Here is a 27,902-nt window from a genome sequence, read left to right on the forward strand (position 1 = left end):
GTCCCCAAAATCCCCCTCCCCTTATATCCCCACCCATTTCAATCCTCTGTGTCCTGTTGTGACCCCCGTGATGTCCCCAGTGTCCCCCTCCCCTTATATCCCCACCCCCCTCATTGCTCTGTGTGTTGTCGTGACCCCCGTGATGTCCCCAAAATCCCCCTCCCCTTATATCCCCACCCCCCTCATTGCTCTGTGTGTTGTCGTGACCCCCGTGATGTCCCCAAAATCCCCCTCCCCTTATATCCCCACCCCCCTCATTGCTCTGTGTGTTGTCGTGACCCCCGTGATGTCCCCAAAATCCCCCTCCCCTTATATCCCCACCCCCCCCATTGCTCTGTGTGTTGTCGTGACCCCCGTGATGTCCCCAAAGTCCCCCTCCCCTTATATCCCCACCCATTTCAATCCTCTGTGTCCTGTTGTGACCCCCGTGATGTCCCCAAAATCCCCCTCCCCTTATATCCCCACCCCCCTCATTGCTCTGTGTGTTGTCGTGACCCCCGTGATGTCACCCCGTGTCCCCAAAGTCCCCCTCCCCTTCTGTCGCCACCCCTCCCCTTGCTCTGTGTGTTGTTCTGACCCCCGTGATGTCCCCAAAATCCCCCTCCCCTTATATCCCCAGCCCCCTCATTGCTCTAAGTGCCACCAGCGTTGTCCCCAAGTGTCCCCCCCGCGCCCCTCGGTGTCCCCTCAGTGCCCCCCCCCGGCCCGGTAACCCGAGCGGGGTGCGCCTTGTCCTGCTGATATTTTGGGTTTCCCATCCCCCCCCCGAGAGGCCCCCCCTCATCCTAAAGGGGTTCCATGTAGTCCCCCCCCAAAAAATCCCGGCGGGTTCGGTAGGGTTCCCGGCAGTTATTTTGGGGAAATTTGGGGGGAAACTGGGGAAAAATTGGGGGAAATTGGGGAAGATTTGGCAAAAATTTGGAAAATTTGGGAAAAATTGGGGAAAAATTTTGGGGAAAATTGGGAAAAAATTGGGGGGAAAATGGGGGAAATAATGGGGAAAAATCGCGGGAAAGTTGGGGAAAAAATTGGGGAAAAATTTGGGGAAATTGGGGGGAAATTTGGGGAAAACTTTGGGAAAACTTTGGCACAGGGTGGGGTCAGCCCGGGGGTGTTCCAGGCCTTGCAGGAACCGGGAATTTGGGAATTCCCTGGAGCTGGGACCCCCCTGAGCACCGAGCTCGGGGGCTGCTCCTACTTCAGGGTTTTTGGGGTTTTTGGGGGGATTTTTAGGATGTTTGCGGTGAGTTTTGGTGCGTTTTTTAGGCACTTTGCAGGGATAATAAATAATAATTTCCCTCTGAGCTAAATACCGAACACCCAACCGTTAACCCTTTATTTCTATCTCCTGTTGTGTTTTTATTAAAACTTTTTTAATTTTACCAAAGAAAAATAAACCTCGTTTTTCACAGGAGCGGGGAGGGGCTCGGCTGTCCCCGAGGGGTGCGGGACAACCCCGAGGGGACACGCGGGGACAACCCCGAGGGGACACGCGGGGAGCCCTGTACGGAACCGCCCGCTCCGCACGGCTTCACCCAGGGCGCCGCCATGTTCGCTTATTAACCAATCAAAAGCCGCGTTTCACCATTAGCCGCGCCCCCTGTGGTGCGTTGACCAATAGCATGCGTTGATGGGAGGGGGCGTTGAGGCCGGTCGCTGGTTATTAGCCAATCAGACGCGGGATTTTAACGCTGGTCACGCCCCCTGTGGGTATTGTCCAATGGCGTGCGGCGGTGGGCGGGGCCGTGCTGAGGGCAGCGGGAGGGCGGCGATGGCGCTGCGTGGGGCCGTGAGGGCGGCGCGGGGCAGGTAACGGGGACACGGGGACAGAGGGGACAGAGGGGACAGGAGGGACACGGGGACAGCCCCGGGGGTGGCTGCGGGATGGGGGGAACGAGAATGGCGGAGCCGGGAGGGTTGGGGGCCGTGGGGAGGGGGCGCACCTGGGGAGGGGGCGTACCTGGGGAGGGGGCGTGTCTGATGAAGGGGCATTTCTGGGGAGGGGGCGTGCCCTGGGAGGGGGCGTGTCTGAGGAGGGGGCGTGCATGGGGAGTACCTGGGGAGGGGTCTCACCTGGAGACGGGGAAATACCTGGGGAGGAAAATACCTGGGGAAGGGATCCATGGGGAGGGGGAGTACCTGGGGAGGGATGTCACCTGAGAAGAGCAATACCTGGGAAGGAGACCGCCTGAACCCGGGGGGTCTCCTCCCCTTTGCACCCACCTAGGTGTGCCCCTAACGACCCCACCCACCCATCCCTCCCCCAGGTGGGCGCGCCCCCTGAGCTCCGCGGTGACACCCGCGGGGACAGGTGACACCATCTTCGCCCTGTCCTCGGGCCCGGGTCGCTGCGGGGTGGCCGTGATCCGTGCCAGCGGCCCGGGCAGCCGGGGGGCTCTGCAGAGCCTCACCGGGACCCCCGAAATCCCCCCGCCCCGGGTGATGGCCCTGAGACACATCCGGGACCCCCAGAGCGCCGAGACCCTGGACCGCGGCCTCGTCGTCTGGTTCCCAGGTCTGGGGGGCTCACCCTGGGGTTTGGGGGGCACACACTGGGGTTTGGGGGGCACACACTGGAGTTTGGGGGGCTCACCCTGGGGTTTGGGGGGCACACACTGGGGTTTGGGGGGCACACACTGGGGTTTGGGGGGCACAAATTGGGGTTTGGGGGGCACACATTGGGGTTTGGGGGGCACACATTGGGGTTTGGGGAGCACACATTGGGGTTTGGGGGGCACACATTGGGGTTTGGGGGGCTCACCCTGGGGTTTGGGGGGCACACACTGGGGTTTGGGGGGCACACACTGGGGTTTGGGGGGCACACATTGGGGTTTGGGGGGCACACATTGGGGTTTGGGGGGCACACATTGGGGTTTGGGGGGCACACACTGGGGTTTGGGGGGCTCACCCTGGGGTTTGGGGGGCACACACTGGGGTTTGGGGGGCTCACCCTGGGGTTTGGGGGGCACACACTGGGGCTTGGGGGGCACACATTGGGGTTTGGGGGGCACAAATTGGGGTTTGGGGGGCACACATTGGGGTTTGGGGGGCACACATTGGGGTTTGGGGGGCACAAATTGGGGTTTGGGGGGCACACATTGGGGTTTGGGGGGCACACACTGGGGCTTGGGGGGCAAAAATTGGGGTTTGGGGAGCACACATTGGGGTTTGGGGGGCTCACCCTGGGGTTTGGGGGACACACACTGGGGTTTGGGGGGCACAAATTGGGGTTTGGGGGGCACACACTGGGGTTTGGGGGGCACACATTGGGGTTTGGGGGGCACACATTGGGGTTTGGGGGGCACAAATTGGGGTTTGGGGGGCACACACTGGGGCTTGGGGGCCAAAAATTGGGGTTTGGGGAGCACACATTGGGGTTTGGGGGGCACAGGCTAAGGTTTGGGGGGCAAAAATTTGGGGTTAGGGGGCACACACTGGGGTTTGGGGGGTTTGAGGGGGGCTCAGTGTCCCATGGGGGTCTGGTTCCCAGGTTTGAGGGGCAAAAATTGGGGTTTGGGGGGCAAAAATTGGGGTTTGGGGTGCACACATTGGAGTTTACGGGCCAAAAATTTGGGGATTGGGGGCGCAGATTTGGGGTTTGGGGGTGTCCGGTTCCCAGGTTTGAAGGCATAAATTGGGGTCTGGGGGGTTTTGGGGGGCTCAGTGTCCCATGAGGGTCTAGTTCCCAGGTTTGGGGTGCACGAATTGGGGTTTGAGGGGCACAAATTGGAGTTTGGAGGGCACAGATCGGGGTTTGGGGGGCACGGTTTGGGGTTTGGGGCCACAGATTTGGGATTTGGGGGGGGCTCGGAGCCCTCCTGATCTGGTTCCCAGGTTTAGGGGGGCACGGGCACACACTGGGTGTTGGGGTGCAAAAATTGGGGTTTCGGGGGGGCTCAGTTCCCCATGGGGGTCTGGTTCCCGGATTGGGGGGCACAGATTGGGGTTTGGGTGATGTTTTTGGGGGGCTCAGTGCCCCATGGGGGTCTCGGGGACTGTCACACCCCCTGTCCTGGCCCCGTTTGGGGTTGGTCCCTTTGCAGCGACCCCACAGGGCTGCTCAGGGCAGAGGGCCCGTCCCGGGGCCCCCCCGAGCCCCATTTCGGGGTGTTTGGGTGTTCTGGGGCCGGGTGGGAGCTGGGGGTGCCCACCCCGGCGCCGTGTGCCCGCAGGGCCCCGCAGCTTCACCGGGGAGGACTGCGCCGAGCTGCACGTGCACGGGGGGCCCGCCGTGGTCAGCGGGGTGCTGCAGGCTCTGGGTGAGACCCCCGACCCTGTCCTGCCCCTTTCCCAACCCATCCCGATCCTTTTCCCATCAAATCCTCATCCTCGGGGTGCTGCAGGCTCTGGGTGAGACCCCCGACCCTGTCCTGCCCCTTTCCCATCTTATCCCGATCCTTTTCCCATCAAATCCTCATCCTCGGGGTGCTGCAGGCTCTGGGTGTGACCCCTGATCCTGTCCTGTGCCTTTTCCATCTTACCCTGATCCTTGGGATGCTGTGGGTGCTGGATAATCTTCTTCCATCTTTTTTCCCTGTTCCCCTTGGGATTCTGACCGACCCTTCCCCATCCCTGTGTGATCCCGGGGGTTCTGACCGACCCTTCCCCATCCCTTTGGGATCCCGGGGGTTCTGACCGACCCCTCCCCATCCCTTTGTGATCCCGAGGGTTCTGACCGACCCCTCCCCATCCCTTTGTGATCCCGAGGGTTCTAACCGACCCTTCCCCATCCCTTTGGGATCCTGGGGGTTCTGCCCGACCCTTCCCCATCCCTTTGGGATCCCAGGGGTTCTGCCCGACCCTTCCCCATCCCTGTGTGATCCCGGGGGTTCTGCCCGACCCTTCCCCATCCCTTTGTGATCCCGGGGGTTCTGCCCGACCCTTCCCCATCCCTTTGTGATCCCGGGGGTTCTGCCCGACCCCTCCCCACCCCTTTCCCCCGCGATCTCTCCCTCCATCCCCTCCCAGGCCGTGTCCCGGGGCTGCGCCCGGCCGAGCCGGGGGAGTTCACGCTGCGAGCCTTCCGGCGCGGCAAGCTGGACCTGGCGGCGGCCGAGGGGCTGCGGGACCTGCTGGCGGCCCGCACGGAGGCGCAGCGGCGCCAGGCGCTCCGGCACATGGAGGGCGAGCTGGGCCGCCTCTGCCGCCGCTGGAGCCGCGCCCTCACCCAGGTGCGGGCTGCAGGGTGCGGGCGAAAACGGCTTCATGTTTATGGGTTATCTAAATATCATTATTAATATTAATATCTATGTCAATATTAATGTTAAGATTCATATTAGCGTTAATGAATAATTATTGGTGATACTAATATTACTTTTTGATATTAAGTTGTTTTAATATTATTAATATTAATATCAAGACTCATATTGCTATTAATAAATAATAATTAGTGATATTAATATTAATTTTTGATTTTATTCTAAGTTACTTTAATGTCATTATTAATATTGATTGTAAAACTCATAGTAATGTTATTAAATAATGATTAGTGATATTAATATTAATTTTCGATAACATTTTACGTTCTTTTAATATCATCATTATTAATATCGATATTGATATTATAATTAATTATAATTATTGATATTAATATTAATTTTTGTTATTATTTTAAGTTATTTTAATGTCATTGTTGATATTAATATAAAAGCTCGTAATAATATTAATAAATAATGATTATTGATATATTAATTTTTGATATTATTTTAAGTTATTTTAATATCATTATTGTTAATGTTCATAATAATAATACTGTTGTTAATATTATTATTAATCATAATAGTTAGTTTATAAATAATAATTGACAAGTCGTAACTTATAAATATATAAATGCATAGATACAAAATCGATAATATTATTTCTATATGTAGATATAAAACGTTATCTATTTTGAGGGTGAGGAGTAAGTGCACCTGTAATAAAAAGGGGGCCGTCCCCTAGGAATGAGTATATAATATAATGATAGATAGCATGGTGTATATATATGTATATAAATGTATAGATATTAAATAGATAATTTTATTTCTATATGTAGATATAAAACGTTATCTATTTTGGGGGTGAGGAGTTAGTGCACCTGTAATAACCAGGGGTTTGGCCCATGAGAATCAGCATATAATAATAGATAATATCATCTCCCTATATATAAATATATAAAATAGAAAATATAATAGATATAAAAATACGCAAACATTTCAATATGTATTTTAAAAAAGAATAGAGAGATTTGATGGACAGGGTGTGGCTGGGCCCAGGTGAGGCTCACCTGTGTGGCCACCACCCTGGGGACATCCCTGACCTCGGCGTCCCCACCCCCAGGCCCTCGCCCACCTGGAGGCCTTCATCGATTTCGGCGAGGATGAGGACGTGGAGGAAGAGGTTCTGAGACAAGGTGAGGAGCCGCTGCCTCTGCCAGTGGTTTTATTCCAAATTGAAGGATCGGGACCCGGATCGTCTCTCAGTGTTTCATTCCCAAATTTCAAGATCAGCACATGAAGCCTCTCCAGGTGTTTTTTTGGTTTTTTTTTTCCCCCCCAAATTCCAGGATCAAGATCCTCTCCCAGTGTTTTTTCCCCAAATTCCAGGATCAAGATCCACTCCTGGTGTTTTTTCCCCAAATTCCAGGATCAAGATCCTCTCCTGGTGTTTTTTCCCCAAATTCCAGGATCAAGATCCTCTCCCGGTGTTTTTTCCCCCAAATTCCAGGATCAAGATCCTCTCCTGGTGTTTTTTCCCCAAATTCCAGGATCAAGATCCTCTCCCGGTGTTTTTTCCCCAAATTCCAGGATCAAGATCCTCTCCCGGTGTTTTTTCCCCAAATTCCAGGATCAAGATCCTCTCCCGGTGTTTTTTTCCCCAAATTCCAGGATCAAGATCCTCTCCCGGTGTTTTTTCCCCAAATTCCAGGATCAAGATCCTCTCCCGGTGTTTTTTCCCCAAATTCCAGGATCAAGATCCTCTCCCGGTGTTTTTTCCCCAAATTCCAGGATCAAGATCCTCTCCCGGTGTTTTTTCCCCAAATTCCGGGATCAAGATCCTCTCCCGGTGTTTTTTCCCCAAATTCCAGGATCAAGATCCTCTCCCGGTGTTTTTTCCCCAAATTCCAGGATCAAGATCCACTCCTGGTGTTTTTTCCCCAAATTCCAGGATCAAGATCCACTCCTGGTGTTTTTTCCCCAAATTCCAGGATCAAGATCCTCTCCCGGTGTTTTTCCCCCAAATTTAAGGATCAGGATCCTCTCCCAGTGTTTTTTCCCAAATTTAAAGACCTCTCCCAGTATTTTTTCCCAAATTTCGGGATCAGGACCCAGATCCTCTCCTGATGTTTTGCCTGAAATATAAACACCTCTCCCAATATTTTTCCCCAATTTAAATTTTGGTGTTTTTTTTTTTTCCCCCAAATTTAAGGATCAAGACTCAGATCCTCTCCTGCTGCTTTTCCCCAAATTTAAAAAAAAACCCCTCTCCCGGTGTTTTCCCCCCAAATTTCAGGACCCAGATCCTCTCCCAGTGTTGTTTGTTTTTTTTTTCCTCCAAATTTCAGGATCAGGACTCCCTCCCGGTATTTCCCCCCCCAAATTTAAACAACCCCTCCCGGTGTGTTTTTATCCCAAATTCTGAGATCAGGACCCAGATTCTTTCCTGGTGTTTTTATCCCAAATTTCCAGATCAGGACCCAGATCCTCTCTGGGTGTTTTTCATCCCAAATTTTAGGATCAGGACCTAGATCCTCTCCCAGTGTTTTCCCCCAAATTTCAGGATCAGGATCCTCTCCCGATGTTTTCCTCCTGGTTTAAACCCCCCTCCCGGTGTATTTCCCCCCCCTCCAAACGCGGGGCTGTCCCCCGGCCGTGTCCCCGCAGTGGCTGTCACCGTGTCCCCGCAGTGGCTGTCACCGTGTCCCCGCAGTGGCTGTCACCGTGCGGGCGCTGGAGCGGGACATCCGAGCGCAGCTGCGGGACGGGCGCCGGGGCGAGCTGCTCCGGGCAGGGGTCCGGGCCGTCATCGCCGGGCCCCCCAACGTGGGCAAGAGCAGCCTGTTCAACCTGCTCTGTGAGTCATTGTCCCCAAAAATATCCCAAAGGGACGCGGTCACGGTGGCCCCAGGGCGGGGTGGCACCTGTGGAAGGAGGGGAGGGGGGGTGGTGGTCCTGAAATTCCAGGGGGAATCGTTCCTGCTGTCCCCGGGTCACCCATGGGTGGGACAATCCCCCAGGGAACCATTCCCAGTGTCTCCAGGTCATCCAGGGTGGGACAATTCCCAAAATCCCAGAGGGAACTATTCCCAGTGTCCCCAAGGTGGGACAGTCCCCGAGGTGACCCGTCCCCGCTGTCCCCAGGGTGGGACAGTCCCCGAGGTGACCTGTCCCCAGGCCATCCCAGGCTGGGACAGTCCCCGAGGTGACCTGTCCCCGCTGTCCCCAGGCCATCCCAGGCTGGGACAGTCCCCGAGGTGACCCGTCCCCGCTGTCCCCAGGCTGGGACAGTCCCCGAGGTGACCTGTCCCCGCTGTCCCCAGGCCATCCCAGGGTGGGACACTCCCCGAGGTGACCTGTCCCCGCTGTCCCCAGGCCATCCCAGGCTGGGACAGTCCCCGAGGTGACCCGTCCCCGCTGTCCCCAGGCCATCCCAGGGTGGGACAGTCCCTGAGGTGACGCGTCCCCAGGCCATCCCAGGCTGGGACAGTCCCCGAGGTGACCTGTCCCCGCTGTCCCCAGGCCATCCCAGGCTGGGACAGTCCCCGAGGTGACCCGTCCCCGCTGTCCCCAGGCCATCCCAGGCTGGGACAGTCCCTGAGGTGACCCGTCCCCGCTGTCCCCAGGCTGGGACACTCCCCGAGGTGACCCGTCCCCGCTGTCCCCAGGCCATCCCAGGGTGGGACACTCCCCGAGGTGACCCTTCTGGCTGTCCCCAGGGTGGGACAGTCCCCGAGGTGACCCGTCCCCGCTGTCCCCAGGCCATCCCAGGGTGGGACACTCCCCGAGGTGACCCGTCCCCGCTGTCCCCAGGCCGGCGGCCGGCCGCCATCGTGTCCCCCATGGCGGGCACCACGCGGGACGTGCTGGAGGTGACCCTGGACATCGGGGGGTACCCGCTGGTGCTCAGTGACACCGCGGGGCTGCGACACGCCACCGACCCCGTGGAGCACGAGGGGGTGACACGGGCACGGGCACGGTGAGTTCGGGGTCGGGGTAAGTCCCAAAATCCCAGAGGGAACCATTCCCAGTGTCCCCAGGCCGGGATAATTCCCAAAATCCCAGAGGGAATTCCTGGAAGGTGACACCGCCCCGTGTCCCCCCCAGGCTGTCCCAGGCCGACCTGGTGCTGGCCGTGCTGGATGTCACCTCGGTGTCCCCCACGCCGGTGGCCCTGGGGGCGGCGCTGGCGGCGCTGGAGCCCCCCCCGGGCGTGCCCTGCGTGCTGGTGCTGAACAAGGCCGACCTGCTGGGGGGGCACGGGCGGTCCCCCAGTGTCACCTGTGGGGCCACCCCTGTCACCCTGCTGTCCTGCCACACGGGCCAGGGGCTGCCGGAGCTGCTGGAGGTGCTGACGCAACAGCTGGTGCAGCTGTGAGTGCTGGGGGGGATCCCGAATCCTCATCCCGGGGTTTGGGGGGCTCTGGGGTGGCTGATCCCTCTTTTTCCATGGCCGATCCCCTTTTCCTTGACTGATCCCCTTTTTTCCATGGCTGATCCCCTTCTCCATGTCTGATCCTCGTTTTTCCATGCCTGACCCCCTTTTTCCCATGGCTGATCCCTCTTTTTCCTTGGCTGATCCCTCTTTTTCCGTGGCTGATCCCAATTTTCATGGCTGATCCCCCTTTTTCATGCTTGATCCCCTTTTCCATGCTCAAACCCACTTTTCCCAGCCTGATTCCCTTTTCCCACTTCCAATCCCCTTTTCCAGGTGCGGGGATCCCCTCTCGGGGTCCCCAATCCCCTCTCGGGGTCCCAAATCCCCTTTCGGGGTTCCCAATCCCCTTTTCCCTTCCCCAATCCCCTCTCGAGGTCCCCAATCCCCTCTCGGGGTCCCCAATCCTCATTTCCCACCCCGATCCCCTTTTCCAGGTGCGGGGATCCCCTCTCGAGGTCCCCAATCCCCTCTCGGGGTCACCAATCCCCTCTCGAGGTCCCCAATCCCCTCTCGAGGTCCCCAATCCCCATTTCCCACCCCGATCCCCTTTTCCAGGTGCGGGGATCCCCTCTCGGGGTCCCCAATCCCCTCTCGGGGTCCCCAATCCCCTCTCGAGGTCCCCAATCCCCTCTCGGGGTCCCCAATCCCCTCTCGGGTTCCCCAATCCCCTCTCGGGGTCCCCAATCCCCTCTCGGGGTCCCCAATCCCCTCTCGGGGTCCCCAATCCCCGTTTTGGGGTCCCCAATCCCCATTTCCCACCCCGATCCCGTTTTCCAGGTGCGGGGATCCCCTCTCGGGGTCCCCAATCCCCTCTCGGGGTCCCCAATCCCCATTTCCCACCCCGATCCCGTTTTCCAGGTGCGGGGATCCCCTCTCGGGGTCCCCAATCCCCTCTCGGGGTCCCAAATCCCCTTTTGGGGTTCCCAATCCCCTTTTCCCTTCCCCAATCCCCTCTCGGGGTCCCCAATCCCCGTTTTGGGGTCCCCAATCCCCATTTCCCACCCCGATCCCGTTTTCCAGGTGCGGGGATCCCCTCTCGGGCTCCCCCAGCCTGACGCAGAGCAGGCACAGCCGCCACCTCGGGGCGTGCGCGGCGGCGCTGGCGCGCTTCGGCCGCGGGGACAGCGGGGACAGCGGGGACATCGGGGACAGCGGGGACATCGGTGACCTGGCGGTGGCAGCCGAGCAGCTGCGGCTGGCGCGGCGGGAGCTGGGCAGGATCACGGGGCAGGTGGGAGCGGAGGAAGTCCTGGAGATCATTTTTAGGGATTTTTGCGTGGGGAAGTGACGGGGACGCTGTGGGGTCACCCCTGTCTTGTTGTCGTTGTCGCGGTGTCACCAGGATTAAACCGTGGTGCCTTTGGTGGCTTTGGTGGTGTCGCCTCGCTGGTGGCGTGTCCCAAATCCCAAATTTTGGGGTGGAAAAACCCCGGAAAAAAAAACCCCAAGGGGAGCTGGAAGGGAAAAGCCACCCCCGGGTGTCCCCGCCTTGGCGTGTCGCCACCTTGGGGTGTCCCCGTCCCCGGTGTGACATCCCTGTGGCCCCAAAGCCCGAGGATTCAGCGTGAGGGGTTTGGGACCCCCGGGATCCATCCCAATCCACGGGATTCCCCCCAGTCCATGCGAGGTGTGGGGCTCGGCCACCCCGCGAACGGTGACATCTCTTGGGGACACCCCTGTCCCCCGTGCCACCCCCCAGCCGGGCGCTCCGGGGGCTCGGGAAGCACCTGGTGCTCCAAGATTATCCATGGAGGAATTCCAGGAAATCCTCCGGCGGTGCCTGAGGCCCTTCCCAGGCCTTGGGCGACAGTGGGAATTTGTCACCTTTGTCACCTTTGTCACCGCCGCCCCATCCCGGGGCCGGGCAGGAAAGGGGAGGAGGGGAGGGGGACGCGGTGACATCGCCGTCCTCCGAGGGGTGGCAGGAGGTGGCGGTGCCCTGATCCCGGCGTGGGCACGGCTCGGGGGACACTCGGGGTGGCGCAGGGGACCGCCGAGGGGACAAGGGACACTCTGGTGGCGCAGGGGACCGGGAAAGGGACAAGGGACACTCCGGTGGCGCAGGGGACCGCCAAGGGGACAAGGGACACTCGGGGTGGCACAGGGGACCGGGAAAGGGACAAGGGACACTCTGGTGGCACAGGGGACCGCCGAGGGGACAAGGGACACTCGGGGTGGCACAGGAGACAAGGGACACTCGGGGTGGCTCAGGGGACCGCCGAGGGGACAAGGCACACTCTGGTGGCGCAGGGGACAAGGGACAGCGCAGTGGCGCAGGGGACAAGGGACACCGCAGTGGCGCAGGGGACAAGGGACACCGTGGTGGCGCCTGGCGTGCGGGCAGAGGCGACGAGGCAGGAAAAGGATTTTCCACAGGAAACGCGGCTGTAAAATCCCGGGAATAAATCCCTGTCCCCGCTCTTTTGGTGACAAGGACATCGCTGTCCCCTCGTCCCCGGGCGTTTCCCGCCCCTCTGCGCCCAGCCACAATTCCGAAATTCCTGAAATTCCCACTCCTCATCCCGAGTTTCTTTTTTGTTCCCCCCCCCCATGGATTTCCATGCACACCGGCGGCGAGTTGTCCCCAAAATTCGGGGCCGGCTGTTGTCCCGCTCCAGCCAAAAACCAGGCGGGGATACATCGGAGGGGACACGCGGGCTGGGCTTGGGGACAGAGGGGACAGAGGGGACAGAGGGAGGGTGGCCCCGGGGCGGGGTTTGCCATCCGTGCTGCGGGAAGCACCTCCTGGGCGGCTCCTGGCGTTTTCCATGGGCTTTTCCATGGGGTTTCTTTTCCGGCTTTATGCGCTGTGGGGAAAACGGGATCAGGAAGAGCCCGGGTGGCCCCCGGGGAAAGGTGGCCTGGTGTCACCTGTGTGTCACCTGTGTGTCACCTGTGTGTCACCTGTGTGTCACCTGCTCACCTGGGGTTCTTCGGGGTGAACTGCTCCATCAGCTGCAGCATCTGCTGGAGCTCCTCCAGGTTCCGCTTGCCTGGTGGGGTTGGGATCCGTGGGATCCGTGGGGTGGGATCCATGGGATTGGGATCCGTGGGATCCGTGGGGTGGGATCCATGGGATTGGGATCCGTGGGGTGGGGTTGGGACCCGTGGGATCGGGATCCATGGGATTCAGGGATGGGATTGGGATGGGATCTATGGGATCCATGGGGTGGGTTCCATGGGATTGAGGTGGGATTTATGGGATAGGATCCGTGGGATTGGGATCCGTGGGATTGGGGTGGGATTGAGATGGGGATCCATGGGATTCAGGGATGGGATCGATGGGATCCATGGGATGGGATTGGGATCCATGGGATTTGGACTGGGATACATGGGATTGGGATGGGATGGGATTGGGATGGGATGGGATCCATGGGATCAGTGGGATGGCATTCATGGGATTGATGGGATTGAGTGGAGATGGCGTCCATAGGATGGGATGGGGTTGGGATCCATGGGATGGGATCCATGGGATTGGGATGGGGCCTGTCGGATGGGATCCATGGGATCCATGGGATTGGGATGGGACGGCGACCCCCCGAGTGTCCCCAGCCCCACAGGGACTCACCCAGGGTGCCCAGCGTGGCCGGGTTCCTCAGCAGGTCCAGGTAGGAGCCCGGGCCGGGGAAGGCGCCCGAGCGGGCGGCGCTGCCCGCCCCCCGCAGCCCCGGCACGTCCTGGGGGACAGGGGCGGGGGACACGGTCACTGGGGACACCCTGGGTCACACACCGGTCACTGGGGACACCCTGGGTCACACACCGGTCACTGGGGACACCGGGCAGTGGGGACACCCCTGGGTCACACACCGGTCACTGGGGACACCCTGGGTCACACACCGGTCACTGGGGACACCGGGCAGTGGGGACACCCCTGGGTCACACACCGGTCACTGGGGACACCCCTGGGTCACACACCGGTCACTGGGGACACCGGTCACTGGGGACACCCCTGGGTCACACACCGGTCACTGGGGACACCCTGGGTCACACACCGGTCACTGGGGACACCGGGCAGTGGGGACACCGGTCACTGGGGACACCGGTCAGTGGTGCCACCCTCAGAGTCACACACTGGTCAGTGGTGCCACCCCGGAAAATCCCATGTCTCCATGGCACTCCCCATGTCTCAGTGACCCACGTCCCCAGTGCCCCATGTCCCCACGTCCCCAAGTTGCCAACTCCCCCTGTCCCCAAGTCCCCCAGTGCCCCATGTCCCCAGTGCTCTGCGTCCCAATGCCCCGTGTCCCCTGTGCCCCATGTCCTCAGTGTCCCCACTGTCCCCATGAGAGCCTCTGTGTCCCCAAGGGAGTCCCCAGTGTCCCCACCTTGGCTGCCATGCAGAACACCAGCTGCTCCCTCAGCGCCTGCGCCATGGCCCATGTCCCCATGTCCCATATCCTCGTGTCCCATATCCCCATGTCCCCAGTGTCCCCGTGTCCCATGTCCCCATGTCCCCGTGTCCCATATCCCCATGTCCCCAAGGGAGTCCCAGTGTCCCCATGTCCCATGTCCCCGTGTCCCCATGTCCCATACCCCCATGTCCCATATCCCCATGTCCCCAAGGGAGCCCCCATGTCCCCCGTGTCCCCGTGTCCCATGTCCCCATATCCCCGTGTCCCATATCCCCATGTCCCATGTCCCCAAGGGAGTCCCAGTGTCCCCATGTCCCATGTCCCCGTGTCCCATGTCCCCATGTCCCATATCCCCGTGTCCCATGTCCCCAGTGTCCCCCTGTCCCCATGTCCCATGTCCCATATCCCCATGTCCCCAAGGGAGCCCCCATGTCCCCCGTGTCCCCAGTGTCCCCCTGCCCCCACCTTGGCCGCCATGCAGAACACCAGCTGCTCCCTCAGCGCCTGTGCCACGGCCCATGTCCCCATGTCCCCATATCCCATATCCCCGTGTCCCATGTCCCCAGTGTCCCCCTGTCCCCATGTCCCTGTGTCCCATATCCCCATGTCCCCAGTGTCCCCAGTGTCTCCCTGTCCCCACCTTGGCTGCCATACAGAACACCAGCTGCTCCCTCAGCGCCTGTGCCACGGCCCATGTCCCCATGTCCCCATATCCCATATCCCCGTGTCCCATGTCCCCAGTGTCCCCCTGTCCCCATGTCCCCGTGTCCCATATCCCCATGTCCCCAGTGTCCCCCTGTCCCCACCTTGGCCGCCATGCAGAACACCAGCTGCTCCCTCAGCGCCTCCGCCTGCGCCACGGCCGCCTTCCTCTTCTCCTCCAGCTCCTTCCCCGCCCTCTCCTTCTCGGCCTCCAGCTTCCTCCTCTCCTCCAGCCCGTCCTTCTCCTTCTTCTCCAAGCCCTGCACGGTTTTCCGCAGCTCCTGCAGCTCGCGGGAGCAGTTGAGGTGACACTGCTGCACGCTCAGCTCGCAGCTCTCCCTCCAGACGAACTGGGCATCCCGCTCCTGCTGCCGTCGGAAAAGCGCCTCGGCGCGATCCCGGCTCTGCCGCAGCTCGGCCTCGGCCTCGGCGCAGCGGAATTGCTTGGCCAGCTCCGAGAGCCTCTGGAATTTGTCGCCCAGGTCGCTCTGGAGCGAGCGGCACTCGTGCCTCTGCAGCTGCAGCTCGGTGCGGCTGAAGTCGCCCTCGGCCCTGGCGCCGCGCAGCTCCTGCTGGCACTTGTCCCTCTCCTGGGTGGCTTTGGCCAGCTGGGCCTGTCTCTGCCGCCCGCTCTCCTCCAGGCTGCTCTTGGAGGAGCTGGTCAGGTCCAGCTGCCGCTGCAGCTGCAGCTTCTCGGCTTTTGGGGGGGGGGGGAGGACATTGGGGGGGCACAGGGGTTGGGACCTCCCCAGGTGTCACCCCGTGGTTTGGGGTGCCTGGTACGGGTCACTTGGGGGTGTCGGGGGTGCCCAGGAGGGTGGGGAAAGGGGTCCTGGGGGGTCCTCAGGGGGTGCTGGGGGTCCCAGGAGGGTGGGAAAAGGGGTCCTGGGGGGTCCTCAGGGGGTGCTGGGGGTCCCAGGAGGGTGGGGAAAGGGGTCCTGGGGGGTCCACAGGGGGTGCTGGGGGTCCCAGGAGGGTGGGGAAAGGGGTCCTGGGGGATCCACAGGGGGTGCTGGGGGTCCCAGGAGGGTGGGGAAAGGGGTTCTGGGGGGTCCTCAGGGGGTGCTGGGGGTCCCAGGAGGGTGGGAAAAGGGGTTCTGGGGGGTCCTCAGGGGGTGCTGGGGGTCCCAGGAGGGTGGGAATGAAGAGTTGGGGGTTTCCAAAGGGTGGGGAGGGGGTGCTGGGGGTTTTGAGGGGTGTTGGGGGTCCTCAAAGGGTGGGGAAAGGGATTCTTGGGGTCCTCAGGGGGTGTTGGGGGTCTCCAAAGGGTGGCAATGGAGAGTTCGAGGTCCCCAAGGGGGGAGAAGGGGGTGCTGGGGTGTCCCCAAAAGGTGGGAAAAGGGATTCTTGGGGATCCTCAGGGGCTGTTGGGGGTCCCTGGAGGGTGGCAACGGAGATTTGGGGGTCTACAAAGGGAGGGAAGGAGGTGCTGGGGGTCCCCAGGAGGGTGGAGAGGGGCTCGGGGGGTCCTCAGGGGGCTCTGGGGGGTCCCAGGAGGGTGGGGAGGGGCTCTGGGGGTCCCCAGGAGGGTGGAGAGGGGCTCGGGGGGTCCCAGGAGGGTGGGGAGGGGCTCTGGGGGTCCTCAGGGGGCTCTGGGGGTCCCCAGGAGGGTGGGGAGGGGCTCGGGGGGTCCTCACGGGGCTCTGGGGGGTCCCAGGAGGGTGGGGAGGGGCTCTGGGGGTCCTCACGGGGCTCTGGGGGGTCCCAGGAGGGTGGGGAGGGGCTCGGGGGGTCCTCAGGGGGCTCTGGGGGTCCCAGGAGGGTGGGGAGGGGCTCGGGGGGTCCCCAGGGTGTTTTTGGGGGGCCGGGGGGTCTCTCACCGTTGCAGGTGGTGTTGATGAGGGTGACGGTCATGCGGCACCTCTCCAACCTCACCTGCTGGTACACCAGGTCCTGCAGCTGGGCGGGAGGAGGAGGAGGAGGAGGAGGAGGAAGAAGGGTCAGAACACCCCAAAAACGCCTCGAGGATGAGACCCCGAGGGTTGGGGAGGAGGATGAGGAGGAGGAAGGGGAGTCAGAAGATCCCAAAAGGATCCCCCCGGCATCTCCTCGTGGGCTCCGGGAGAGCTCCGGGGTCTGGAGGGGAGGAAGAGGAGGAGGAAGAGGAGGAGGAGGAGGAAGGGGATCAGCACATCCCAAAAGGACCACGGGCTCCGGGAGAGCTCCGAGAGGAAGAGGAGGATGATGAGGAAGATGAGAGGGATCAGAGAATCCCAAAAGGTCCCTCTGGTACCACCTCAGGGGCTCCGGGAGAGCTCCGGGAGAGCGGGAGGAAGAGGAGGAGGAAGAAGCGGATCAGAACATCCCAAAAACACCCCGAGGACGAGGCGCCGGGGCTTGGAGAGGAGGAGGAGGAGGATGAAGATGAGGAGGAGGAAGAGCGGGAGGAGGAGGAGGAGAGGAAAAAGGAGGAGGAGGAGAGGGATCAGGGAGTCCTAAAAGCCCCCCGGCACCACGTCAGGAGAGCTGGGAGAGCTCCGGGAGAGCGGGAGGATGAGGAGGATGAGGAGGATGAGGAGAATGGAGAGGATGAGTATGATGAGGAGGATGATGAGGAAGAGGAGAAAAGGGATCAGACAATCCCAAAAGGACCCCCCGGCACCACCTCAGGAGCGCTGGGAGAGCTCTGGGAGAGCGGGAGGATGAGGAGGATGAGGAAGAGAAGAATGGAGAGGATGAGGAGGAAGAAGAGAATGGAGAGGATGCGGAGGATGATGAGGAAGAGGAGGAGAGGGATCAGACAATCCCAAAAAGACCCCCTGGCACCACCTCAGGAGCGCTGGGAGAGCTCCGGGAGAGCGGGAGGATGAGGAGGATGAGGAGGAAGAGGAGAATGGAGAGGATGAGGAGGAGGAAGAAGAGAATGGAGAGGATGCGGAGGATGATGAGGAAGAGGAGGAGAGGGATCAGACAACCCCAAAAAGACCCCCTGGCACCACCTCAGGAGCGCTGGGAGAGCTCCGGGAGAGCGGCAGGAAGAGACGGATGAGGAGCATGCGGAGCACGAGGATGAGGAAGATGAGGAGGAAGAAAACCCCCCCCGCCCCCTCACCTGCGGCACGCCGCCCCCGGCCTGGCTGCTGTTACACTTGTCCAGCTCCCTCTGCACCTTCAGCGCCAGCCCCTGCAGCTTGTCCTTGTCCTTGAGGGTGGCGTTCAGGGCGCGGCTCAGGTTGGCGTTGGCGGCGCCCAGGGCCACGATGCGGCGGTAGTGGCTCTGCACCTTCTCCTCCAGCAGCCGCAGGTGCGTGTCCGTGCCCGCCTGCGCGTTCCCGTACACCATGAACAGCACCAGCCCCAGGATGATCAGGAACTGGATCAGCGACGTGAACAGGAAAATGTATTTCAGGTAAAAGCCGCAGTCGCGCTTGGGCATCGCCTCCTTGTGCTCCAGGCCGAATTTGGCCATGGCGAAGCTGCTTTTCTCCATCTTCCTCCTCCTCCTCTTCTTCCTCCTCACGGGTTGTGGCCGTCCCAGCCCGCCCGCATCCCGCTTTTCACCCGGGGGGGGGGGGGGGGGTTTGGGGTGGGGCGGCTCCCGGCGCGGTGTTTATTTTATATCCTTGGATTTAATATTTCCTCCTGTCGGGCTCCTTCCTGCCGTGCCGGATGCTGCCGGGGACCCGCGGGGTCAGCAGGGCGCAGCTCCTGCGGGGTTGGTGGTTGGTTGTTCTTGGAGTGGAGAAAAGGAAAAAAAAAAATAGGATTTTGTTGTTTCCGTCCAGTTTTGGTGGCTGGGATTGTCTCCTGGCCCGAAATTCCCGTCCCTGGCATGGGAATTCCAGGGATTTGATCCCACCGGGTGATCAGGGCTCAACTTCTTCGAGTTGTTTGTTGTTGGAGTGGAGAAAAGGAAAAAAAAAATAGGATTTTGTTCTTTCCGTCCAGTCTTGGCGCCTGGAATTGTCTGGAATTGTCTCCCGCCCCAAAATTCCCATCCCTGGCACGAGAGTTCCAAGGAATTGGATTCCGTCGGGTTATCAGGGTGCTGGGATTGTTGTTTCTTGGAGTGGAGAGGGGAAAAAAAAAAATAGGATTTTGTTCTTTCTGTCCATTTTTGGTGCCTGGAATTGTCTGGGATTGTCTCCCGCCCTGGAATTCTCACCGCCAGTGTGGGAATTCCATCCCGCGGGGTCAGCAGGGCGCAGCTCCTGCGGGGTTGTTTGTTCTTGGAGTGGAGAAAAGGAAAAAAAAAAATAGGATTTTGTTCTTTCCGTCAATTTAGGTGTCTGGAATTGTCTGGGATTGTCTGGAATTGTCTGGGATTGTCTCCCGCCCCGGAATTCTCACCCCCGGTGTGGGAATTCCTCCTTTTCCCTCTCCTCCTCATCCTTCCCAGCCTCCGGGTTATCAGGGCGATGGGATTGTTGTTCTTGGAGTGGAGAGAAGAAAAAAAAAAAAAAGGGATTTTGTTCTTTCCATCCAGTTTTAGTTCCTGGTGCGCCCCTGGAATTGTCTGGAATTGTTTGGAATTTTTTTCCCGCCTCAAAATTCCCACCCGCCCCGGCGTGGGAATTCCAAGGAATTCGATCCCGTTGAGTTATCAGGGCGCTGGTGCTGGGATTGCTGTTCCTGGAGTGGAAAACAAAAAGGGATTTTATTCCCTCCATCCCATTTCTGTGCCCGGGGCGCCCCTGGAACAGGGACAGGGATGGGGACAGGGATGGGACAGGGACAGGGATGGGACAGGGATGGGACAGGGACAGGGATGGGACAGGGACAGGGACACGGACAGGGACGGGACGGGCACCGGACGCGGTTTCCCGGCACTCTCGGAGCCGCTTTGAAGTTTCCAGGAAAGTTGGATTTTCCTGCGGCCGCTTCCTGAGCAAAGCGCGGCCGCAGCGCAGGATGTCCCCCCCCCCCCCCCCCGCCTCGGGGACACCCCTGACCCCGCCGGGGGGGACAGAGGTGACACCAGAGGTGACATCCCGGTGTCCTGGGACCCCCCGGACCCCCCGAGCCCTCTGGTTCTGAGGCTGGAAGCGCCTCACCGGGACACCGGGATGTCACCTCTGGTGTCACCTCTGGCCCTCCCGGCGGGGTCAGGAGGGTGGCAGTGTACCCTCGGGGGGTGTCACTGTCCCCGGGGGTGTCACTGTCCCCCCGGGGGGTGTCACTGTCCCGGGGGTGTCACTGTCCCGGGGCGTGTCACTGTCCCCGGGGGGGTGGCACTGTCCCCGGGGGGGTGTCACTGTCCCCGGGGGGTGTCACTGTCCCCGGGGCTGTCACTGTCCCCGGGGGGGTGTCACTGTCCCCCCGGGGGGGTGTCACTGCCCCCGGGGGGTGTCACTGTCCCCGGGGGGGTGTCACTGTCCCCGGGGGGTGTCACTGTCCCCGGGGGGGTGTCACTGTCCCCGGGGGGTGTCACTGTCCCCGGGGGTGTCACTGTCCCCGGGGGGGTGTCACTGTCCCCGGGGGGGTGTCACTGTCCCTCGGGGGGTGTCACTGTCCCCGGGGGTGTCACTGTCCCCGGGGGGGTGTCACTGTCCCCCCGGGGGGTGTCACTGCCCCCGGGGGGTGTCACTGTCCCCGGGGGGGGGTGGCACTGTCCCCGGGGGTGTCACTGTCCCCCCGGGGGTGTCACTGTCCCCGGGGGTGTCACTGTCCCCGGGGGGGTGTCACTGTCCCCGGGGGTGTCACTGTCCCCGGGGGGGTGTCACTGTCCCCGGGGGGGTGTCACTGTCCCCCCGGGGGGGTGTCACCGTCCCCGGGGGTGTCACTGTCCCCGGGGGGGGTGTCACTGTCCCCGGGGGGTGTCACCGTCCCCCCGGGGGTGTCACTGTCCCCGGGGGGGGTGTCACTGTCCCCGGGGGGGGTGTCACTGTCCCCGGGGGTGTCACTGTCCCCGGGGGGGGGTGTCACTGTCCCCGGGGGTGTCACTGTCCCCGGGGGGTGTCACCGTCCCCCCGGGGGTGTCACTGTCCCCCCGGGGGTGTCACTGTCCCCGGGGGGGGTGGCACTGTCCCCGGGGGGGTGTCACTGTCCCCGGGGGGGGTGTCACTGTCCCCGGGGGGGGTGGCACTGCCCCCGGGGGTGTCACTGTCCCCGGGGGTGTCACTGTCCCCGGGGGGTGTCACCGTCCCCGGGGGTGTCACTGTCCCCGGGGGCCCGCGGGTGACTCACTGTTGTTCGCAGCTCAGGAAAAGGAAGCGGCGGTAGCCGAGAGCGGCTCCGGCAGCGGCACCGGCCCGCGGCCACCGCGGGCGCTTCCCCGGCCCCGAGGGACGCGCGGCAGCCAGGCCAGGAAACCGCCACCGGCCCGGGGTCAGCGCCCGGCGCACCGGCCCCCCGAGCCCCCCCGAGCCCCGGGAGCCCCCCGGAGCCCCCCCGAGCCCCCCGGAGCCCCCCCGAACCCCCCCGAGCCCCGGGAGCCCCCCGGAGCCCCCCCGAACCCCCCCGAGCCCCGGGAGCCCCCCGGAGCCCTCCGGAGCCCTTCGGAGCCCCCCGAAGGCCCCCCGAACCCCTCGGAGCACCCCGGAGCCCTCCGGAGCCCCCCGAACCCCCCGGAGCCCTCCGGAGCCCTTCGGAGCCCCCCGAAGGCCCCCCGAACCCCTCGGAGCCCCCCCGAGCCCCCCCGGAGCCCCCCGGAGTTCCCACCGAGCCCCTCGGAGCCCCCCCGAGCCCCCCGGAGTTCCCACCGGAGCCCCCCCGGGCATCCTGCGGGGCTGGGGGGTCGCGACATCCCCACGGGATGGGGACAAGGTGACAGTGCCTGTGACACAGGCTCTGTGTCCCTTTCCCCCCCCTTTGGGGCGTTTTGGGGTCCCCTGGCAGAGTCCCTGAGGGTGTTTTGGGGTCCCCCTGTCCCCCTGGAAGTGTTTTGGGGTCCCCCAACGTCTCTGGGGTTGTTTTGGGGTCCCCCCGGGGGTGTTTTGGGGTCCCGCAGAGTCCCCGGGGGTGTTTTGGGGTCTCCCTGTCCCCCCGGGGGTGTTTTGGGGTCTCTTTGTCCCCCGGGGGTGTTTTGGGGTCCCCCCGGGGGTGTTTTGGGGTCCCCCGGGGTATTTGGGGTTCCGCAGAGTCCCCGGGGGTGTTTTGGGGTCCCCCCGGGGTATTTGGGGTTCCGCAGAGTCCCCGGGGGTGTTTTGGGGTCTCCCTGTCCCCCCGGGGGTGTTTTGGGGTCCCCCCGGGGTATTTGGGGTTCCGCAGAGTCCCCGGGGGTGTTTTGGGGGCTCCCTGTCCCCCCGGGGGTGTTTTGGGGTCCCCCCGGGATATTTGGGGTCCCTGGCAGCGCCGTTGGATCCGGGCTGGGAGAAACCCCTGGAGTTTGGGGCGGACATTTGGGTTTGGGGTCAGGGGACAGGGGACAGCGGGCTGGTGGCACAGGGACGTGTCCCGGCGGGCAGCGCGGCTTTAATTCCCAAAATCCCCCAAATCCCCCAAATTCCCGGAGTTCCCGGTGGGTGTGGCGCTGACCCCGGGGCGGATTCCAGGGAAAAGTGCCCGGGATGAGCCGGAATTATCCCCAAAAGCCGGGAAAGGGACGCCCCGTGTCACCTGTCCGGCTGCGGAACGCGACGGCGACACGTGGTGGCACCGCACAGGGATCGGGGCGGCGTGGCGTCGGGACACGGAGGGGTCGCGACAGAGGGATCGCGATACTCGGCGAGATCGGCACACGCGGTGCCATCGGGATAGGGACACACGGAGGGATCGCGACAGACGGTGGGATCGGGATCGGGACTGGGACATGGCGGGATCGGGACACACGGCGGGATCACGATATGGCGGGATCGGGATCAGGACTGGGACACGGCGGGATCGGGACACGCAAGGGGGTCGGGACACTGTAGGATCAGTGCACGTGGCGGGATCGGGATGTGATGGAGTCGGGACACAGGATGGGATCGGGAGCCACTGTGGGATCAGGAATCCATCAATGGGATCGGGACACGGGATGGGATCAGGAATCCCGGCGGGATCGAGAGCCCTCTCCCACCCCCATCGCCCCCGGGGCTGCTCCGGGGCTGAGTCCCCGCTGGTGGCAGCGCTGGGGACATCACGGCGGGACCGGGAATGTCGCGCTGGGGACACGGCGGGACCGGGAATGTCGCGCCCGCGGGGGCGAGGCCGGGGGGGCTGGGGGTCCTCAGCCCTTCCTGCAAGGGGGGGACAGGGGGTCAGTCCCACACGGGGTCCTGCTGCCCTGGGGACACGGGTGACAATGGCAACGAAGCCGCCATTCCCTGCTGCGTCCCCTTCTCGCGGTGTCCCCGCTCCTCGGGATGTCCCCTCCCTCCAGGCTGTCCCCTCTCCCCGGGCTGTCCCCTCTCCCCGCGCTGTCCCCTCTCCCCGCGCTGTCCCCTCTCCCCGCGCTGTCCCCTCTCCCCGGGCTGTCCCCTCTCCCCGGGCTGTCCCCTCTCCCCGCGCTGTCCCCTCTCCCCGCGCTGTCCCCTCTCCCCGCGCTGTCCCCCCTCCCCGCGCTGTCCCCCCTCCCCGCGCTGTCCCCCCTCCCCGCGCTGTCCCCTCTCCCCGGGCTGTCCCCTCTCCCCGGGCTGTCCCCTCCCTCCAGGCTGTCCCCCCTCCCCGCGCTGTCCCCCCTCCCCGGGTCCCCCCAGAGGTACCGGGCCGGGGGACACCTGCGGCCGCTGGCTCTGTCCCTGTCCCTGTCCCTGTCCCTGCCCCGCCGCCGCAGCGCCTCCAGCTCGGCCGCGTAGTCCCGGCTGTGGGGACAGCGGGGACACGTCGGGGGGTGGCCTTGTCCCGGGGGGGGGACACCGGGGGTCCCCAAGGGATGGAGGGACAGGGCGGGAGTGGGGGGACGGGGACCGGGACAGGGACAGGGGACAGGGGACAAGTACAGGGACAGGGAACAGGGACGGGGAACAGGGAGGGGACAGGGGACAGGGGACAGGGGCAGGGGACAGGGGACAGGGGACAGGGGACAGGGGGCAGGGGACAGGGGACAGGGGGCAGGGGACAGGGGACAGGGACAGGGGACAGGGGGCAGGGGACAGGGGACAGGGGACAGGGACAGGGACGGGACAGGGACAGGGACAGAGGAGGAGGGGACGGTGGGGACACATGCGGGGTCCCCGTGGGGAGGGAGGAACAGGGCAGGATGTCACACGGATGTCACAGTGGTGGAGGGGAGGGGGCGTGGCTTCTTTTTGGGCGTGGCTGCTCTGGGCCTGGCCCACCCTGCGGGGGGTGACAAGGACCTTACAGGGGGTGTCCTCAGGGGACAGGGGGATGTCCCCAAGGGTCAGGGAGGTGTCCCCGGGGTACAGGGACCTTACAGAGGGATGTCCCCGAGGGACAGGGGGGTGTCCCCGGGGGACAGGGGCCTTACAGAGGGATGTCCCCGAGGGACAGGGGAGTGTCCCCAGGGCACAGGGACCTTACAGGGTGTCCTGGAGCTCCCGCTGTCGCCCCTCGCAGCGCTCCCGGCGCTCCCGCAGCTCCCGCTGCTGCTCCAGCGCCTCCTGCAGCCGCCGCCGCAGCCCCCGCGCCTCCTCTGGGGACAGCGGCGACACCGGTGTCACCCCGGGCCGGGGGACACGCCGGTCCCGGCCGCGCGCGGGGGACAGGGCTCACCTTGCAGCGCCGCTTTGTCACCGGCCAGCTCGGCCCGCTCGCGCCGCAGCGCCACCAGCTCGTCCCCCAGCGAGGTGACATTGGCCTCCAGGCCGGCCTGGGGACAGGGGACACGTGGGGACAGCGCCGGGCAGTGTCACCCCCCGCCCCGCTCCTCCCCGCCTCTTCATCCGCTGGCAGAGCCCGGCTGCTCCTCTGCCTCGCTGTCACCACGTGTCCCCAAGGTGTCCCCACGCCCACGGTGGCTTTGGGTGTCCCTGTCATCTTCCTCAGAAGGGTGGGGACACGGATTTGGGGACAATCCTGAAGTCCTTGAAAGGGTGGCTTGTGCTATGGGGAGCACAGGACACCCAGGTCACCCATGTCCCCAAGGTGTCCCCAGGCCATGGTGGCCTCGGCTTCCTGTCCCCCTCCCTTCAAGGCTTGGGGACACGGATTTGGGGACAATCCCTCTTCCTTGGAGGGATGGCTCGTCCTGTGTGTGGGGAGCACAGGACACCCAGGTCACCCATGTCCCCAAGGTGTCCCCAGGCCCTGGTGGCCTCAGGTTCCCCCTAGGGGGTGGGGACATGGATTTCATGGATTTGGGGACACGGATTTGGGGACAATCCCTCTTCCCCGGAGGGGGAAGCATGGGGAGCCCAGGGCACCCATGTCAGTGATGTCCCCAAGCTGTCCCCACCCTCCTGGTGGCCTCGGCTTCCTGTCCCCCTCCCATCAAGGCTTGGGGACACCGATTCGGGGACAACCCCTCACCCCTGAGGTGACCCTCCTCCTGGGGCCGACGTGACCTGTCCCAGCAGGCCGAGGTGACCCCGCGGGTGACACCGCCGGTGCCAGGGGAGGTGACAGCATCTCTCCAAGAGCCTGCCCGGGGGCTCCCGGCGCCAGCCCCGGGAAACGGGAACGTTGTTCAGCCTCTCCGGGCCATTGTTCAGCCGGATGAGCCCGAGAGGGGCGGCGGGACCCGGCTCTTCCTCCGGGCCCTTTTCCCGGCTGCGCCCGCAGCTAAAAATACCCGGGAAGGACAAACGCGGCAGGCCGCGGTGGGGAAATTACAGCCACCGAGCGGCCGGGCACGGCCGGGAATAGCCGCGCTGGGACGGGCGGGACGGGGCCGGGAGCACCCGGGGCCCGCGTTTGGGGTGTCACCCGCGGGGATGTGGCGGCTGTGTCCCCCTGGGAGCACCCAGGGTTCTGTTTTTGGGGTGTCACCCGCGGGGATGTGGTGGCTGTGACCACCCCGGGGACATCCAGGGTTCTGTTTTTGGGGTGTCACCCGCGGGGATGTGGCGGCTGTGTCCCCCTGGGAGCACCCAGGGTTCTGTTTTTGGGGTGTCACCCGTGGGGATGTGGCGGCTGGGCCCCACTGGGAGCATCCAGGGTTCTGTTTTTGGGGTGTCACTCGCAGGGATGTGGTGGCTGTGCCCACCCCGGGGACATCCAGGGTTCTGTTTTTGGGGTGTCACCCGCGGGGATGTGGCGGCTGTGACCACCCCGGGGACATCCAGGGTTCTGTTTTTGGGGTGTCACCCGCGGGGATGTGGCGGCTGTGTCCCCTCAGGATGGAGTCAGGAGCATCCAGGGCTCGTTTTTGGGGTGTCCCCTGCAGGCTGTGCCCACCCCCAGGGACATCCAGGACTCGTTTTTGGGGTGTCACCTGCAGGGATGTGGTGGCTGTGCCCACCCCCAGGAGCACCCAGGGCTCCAGTTTTGGGATGTCCCTGCAGGGAGGTGGCAGCTGTGTCCCCCCAGGATGGAGCCGGGGCCACCCAGGGCTCGGCGGTGAGGGGACAGGGGGTGTTGTCCCCATCCCTTTTTCTATCCCAAAGTGACCAGGGATCACCTTGTCCCCATCCCTCCGGCCACCTATGGGGACAGTGAGGGGCTCCTGAGGGGACAGGGGGTGTTGTCCCCATCCCAAAGCCACCAGGGAAGGCCTTGTCCCCACCCTCTGGCCACCTACGGGGACAGGGGACAGTGGTTAGGACCCGGGTGAGGGGACAGGGGGTGTCGTTCACGTCCCAAAATGACCAACCCCCTTCATGTCCCCATCCCTGGGGCCACCTACGGGGACAGTGAGGGGCTGGTGAGGGGACAGGGGGTGTTGTCCCCATCCCTTTTTCCATCCCAAAGTGACCAAGATCCTCCTTGTCCCCATCCCCTGGTCACCAACAGGGATTGGGGACAGTGAGGGGCTCCCTAAGGGGACAGGGGCTGTTGTCCCCATCCCAAAGTGACCAACCCCCTCCATGTCCCCATCCCTCGGGCCACCTACGGGGACAGTGAGGGGGTCCTTGAGGGGGCAGGGGGTGTTGTCCCCATCCCAAAGTGACAAGGGACTGCCCTGTCCCCCCACCCTCTGGCCACCTATGGGGACAGGGGACAGTGCTGAGGGGACAGGGGCTGTTGTCCCCACCCCAAACCCCGCCATGTCCCCATCCCTCCGGCCACCTACAGCGACAGGGGACAGTGGTTAGCACCCGGGTGAGGTGACAGGAGCTGTTGTCCCCATCCCAAACCCCGCCATGTCCCCATCCCTCGGGCCACCCACAGCGACAGGGGACAGTGGTTAGCACCCGGGTGAGGTGACAGGAGCTGCTGTCCCCATCCCAACGCCACCAAGACCTCTCCTCGTCCCTCGGGCCACCTACCGCCCGCTGCCGGCAGGACGCCAGGCTGGCCTTGTCCCTGCCGCTGTCCCCTCGCGCCCGCTGCAGCTCCTGTCGCAGCGTGTCGCCGTCCCTGCGCAGCCCGTCCCGCTGCCGCCGCAGCTCCTGCAGGCGCTCGCCGAGCTCCCGGCTCTCGTTGGCCGCCCGCTCCCGGCAGCCGCGGAGCTGCCCCAGCGCCTCGGAGCGCCACACCATCACCGCCACCGCCACCGTCACCGCGGCCACCAGCGCCAGCAGCGCCGCGCACAGCGCCAGCACCTTCAGCGTGGCCCTGGGCACCGCGGGGTCCATGCTGGAGGGGACGGCAGGGGACAGCGCGGGGACCCGCTCTGGCGGTGGCGGCGGTGGCCGTGCCGGGGTGTGGCGGTGGCGGCGCCGTAATTGTCGCCGCGTGGGTTGAGGTTTGTGGCAGGGTCACGGCCCCAGGATAGGTTTGGTTTGTGCCGGAGAGGGGACAGGGCTCTGTGGCAGCTGAGGGGACAAGTCTCGAGGTGGCCTTGGGGACAGTTGGGGGTGGGGGGGGGGAGTTGAGGTTTCCGTCTGTGTCCCCGCCCGCCACCCCGCAGGAAGGGAAGGTTGGGGTTTTTTTCTAAATTTATTTATTGGAAATTGGGTTAAAAAGGAGGAATTGTGGAATATCTGCGGTTCAGGGCAGCGTTGTGGTGTCCCGGTCACTTCCCTCCCCGTGGTGGCCGCAGGGGACAGTCCCTGGTCACCCCACAGAAGGGACAGGGGGACACTGAGGCCACCCCCGGGCGGGGTGGGGACAGTCCCCGGTCACCCCACAGAGGGGACAGGGGGACTCCGGCGTGCTCGGGGTCACATCGCGAGTACGGCGAGGAGGAGGAGGAGGAGCAGCTTGGGGACATCGGGGGACAGCGCGGGCTTGTCCCCTGTGGAACGCTGGGCTCTCCTCATGTCCTGCAGCTGGTCCCGTATCAGCCGGTTCTGCAGCTGGAGCTGCGACCTGGGGGGGACAGCGACAGTGGGGTGACAGGGACAGGGG

General features: G+C 63.3%; 3 protein-coding genes across 5 annotated transcripts; 1 reads left to right on the forward strand and 2 right to left on the reverse strand.

Moving 5' to 3' along the window:
• Positions 1-1,765: 1,765 nt before the first annotated feature.
• On the forward strand, positions 1,766-10,999 carry GTPBP3 (GTP binding protein 3, mitochondrial). Of its 2 annotated transcripts, none has more exons than XM_066205443.1 (9): positions 1,766-1,809; positions 2,268-2,515; positions 4,173-4,259; positions 4,969-5,171; positions 6,319-6,391; positions 7,886-8,052; positions 8,957-9,174; positions 9,303-9,569; positions 10,654-10,999. In XM_066205443.1, exons 1-9 carry the CDS (start codon positions 1,772-1,774, stop codon positions 10,919-10,921), a joined length of 1,569 nt encoding a protein of 522 aa, XP_066061540.1. In that variant the 5' UTR covers positions 1,766-1,771; the 3' UTR covers positions 10,922-10,999. The 2 variants fall into 2 exon arrangements, with proteins under 2 accessions (XP_066061540.1, XP_066061541.1); XM_066205444.1 differs by having other exon boundaries at positions 7,909-8,052; positions 9,009-9,174.
• Positions 11,000-12,043: 1,044 nt separating this feature from the next.
• On the reverse strand, positions 12,044-19,344 carry PLVAP (plasmalemma vesicle associated protein). 2 transcript variants are annotated; one of them, XM_066205449.1, is made up of 7 exons: positions 18,978-19,344; positions 17,740-18,855; positions 16,508-16,586; positions 14,792-15,384; positions 13,202-13,310; positions 12,557-12,626; positions 12,044-12,440 (listed from the first exon to the last, which is right to left on the reverse strand). In XM_066205449.1, the coding sequence occupies exons 2-7, from the start codon at positions 18,115-18,117 to the stop codon at positions 12,434-12,436; spliced, it is 1,236 nt and encodes a 411-aa protein (XP_066061546.1). In that variant the 5' UTR covers positions 18,118-18,855; positions 18,978-19,344; the 3' UTR covers positions 12,044-12,433. The 2 variants fall into 2 exon arrangements, with proteins under 2 accessions (XP_066061546.1, XP_066061545.1); XM_066205448.1 differs by having other exon boundaries at positions 17,740-19,344.
• A 2,671-nt stretch (positions 19,345-22,015) lies between these two features.
• On the reverse strand, positions 22,016-27,187 carry LOC136302100 (uncharacterized). Its single transcript, XM_066205412.1, has 6 exons — positions 26,879-27,187; positions 26,176-26,186; positions 24,225-24,321; positions 24,033-24,144; positions 23,252-23,350; positions 22,016-22,786 (listed from the first exon to the last, which is right to left on the reverse strand). The coding sequence occupies exons 1-6, from the start codon at positions 27,185-27,187 to the stop codon at positions 22,041-22,043; spliced, it is 1,374 nt and encodes a 457-aa protein (XP_066061509.1). The 3' UTR covers positions 22,016-22,040.
• Positions 27,188-27,902: the final 715 nt, after the last annotated feature.

Source organism: Chamaea fasciata, unplaced genomic scaffold (genome assembly GCF_029207755.1).
Source record: "Chamaea fasciata isolate MVZ Bird 193981 ecotype frontalis unplaced genomic scaffold, bChaFas1.0.hap1 SCAF_28, whole genome shotgun sequence".
Lineage (NCBI taxonomy): Eukaryota > Metazoa > Chordata > Aves > Passeriformes > Sylviidae > Chamaea > Chamaea fasciata.

Excerpts from the sequence above, each read along its gene's own strand:
- GTPBP3 (XM_066205443.1), top strand. The coding sequence starts at position 1,772 with ATGGCGCTGCGTGGGGCCGTGAGGGCGGCGCGGGGCAG. Across the intron at positions 4,260-4,968 it reads CGGGGTGCTGCAGGCTCTGG|GCCGTGTCCCGGGGCTGCGC; the intron begins GTGAGACCCCCG and ends ATCCCCTCCCAG. Across the intron at positions 9,175-9,302 it reads GTGACACGGGCACGGGCACG|GCTGTCCCAGGCCGACCTGG; the intron begins GTGAGTTCGGGG and ends TGTCCCCCCCAG.
- PLVAP (XM_066205449.1), bottom strand. The coding sequence starts at position 18,117 with ATGGAGAAAAGCAGCTTCGCCATGGCCAAATTCGGCCTGGAGCACAAG. Across the intron at positions 15,385-16,507 it reads CATCAACACCACCTGCAACG|CCGAGAAGCTGCAGCTGCAG; the intron begins GTGAGAGACCCC and ends CCCCCCCAAAAG. Across the intron at positions 12,627-13,201 it reads GGCCACGCTGGGCACCCTGG|GCAAGCGGAACCTGGAGGAG; the intron begins GTGAGTCCCTGT and ends CAACCCCACCAG.
- LOC136302100 (XM_066205412.1), bottom strand. The coding sequence starts at position 27,187 with ATGGACCCCGCGGTGCCCAGGGCCACGCTGAAGGTGCTGGCGCTGTGC. Across the intron at positions 23,351-24,032 it reads CGGGAGCTCCAGGACACCCT|CCGGGACTACGCGGCCGAGC; the intron begins GTAAGGTCCCTG and ends CTGTCCCCACAG. Across the intron at positions 22,787-23,251 it reads CGCAGGTGTCCCCCGGCCCG|GAAGGGCTGAGGACCCCCAG; the intron begins GTACCTCTGGGG and ends CCCCCCTTGCAG.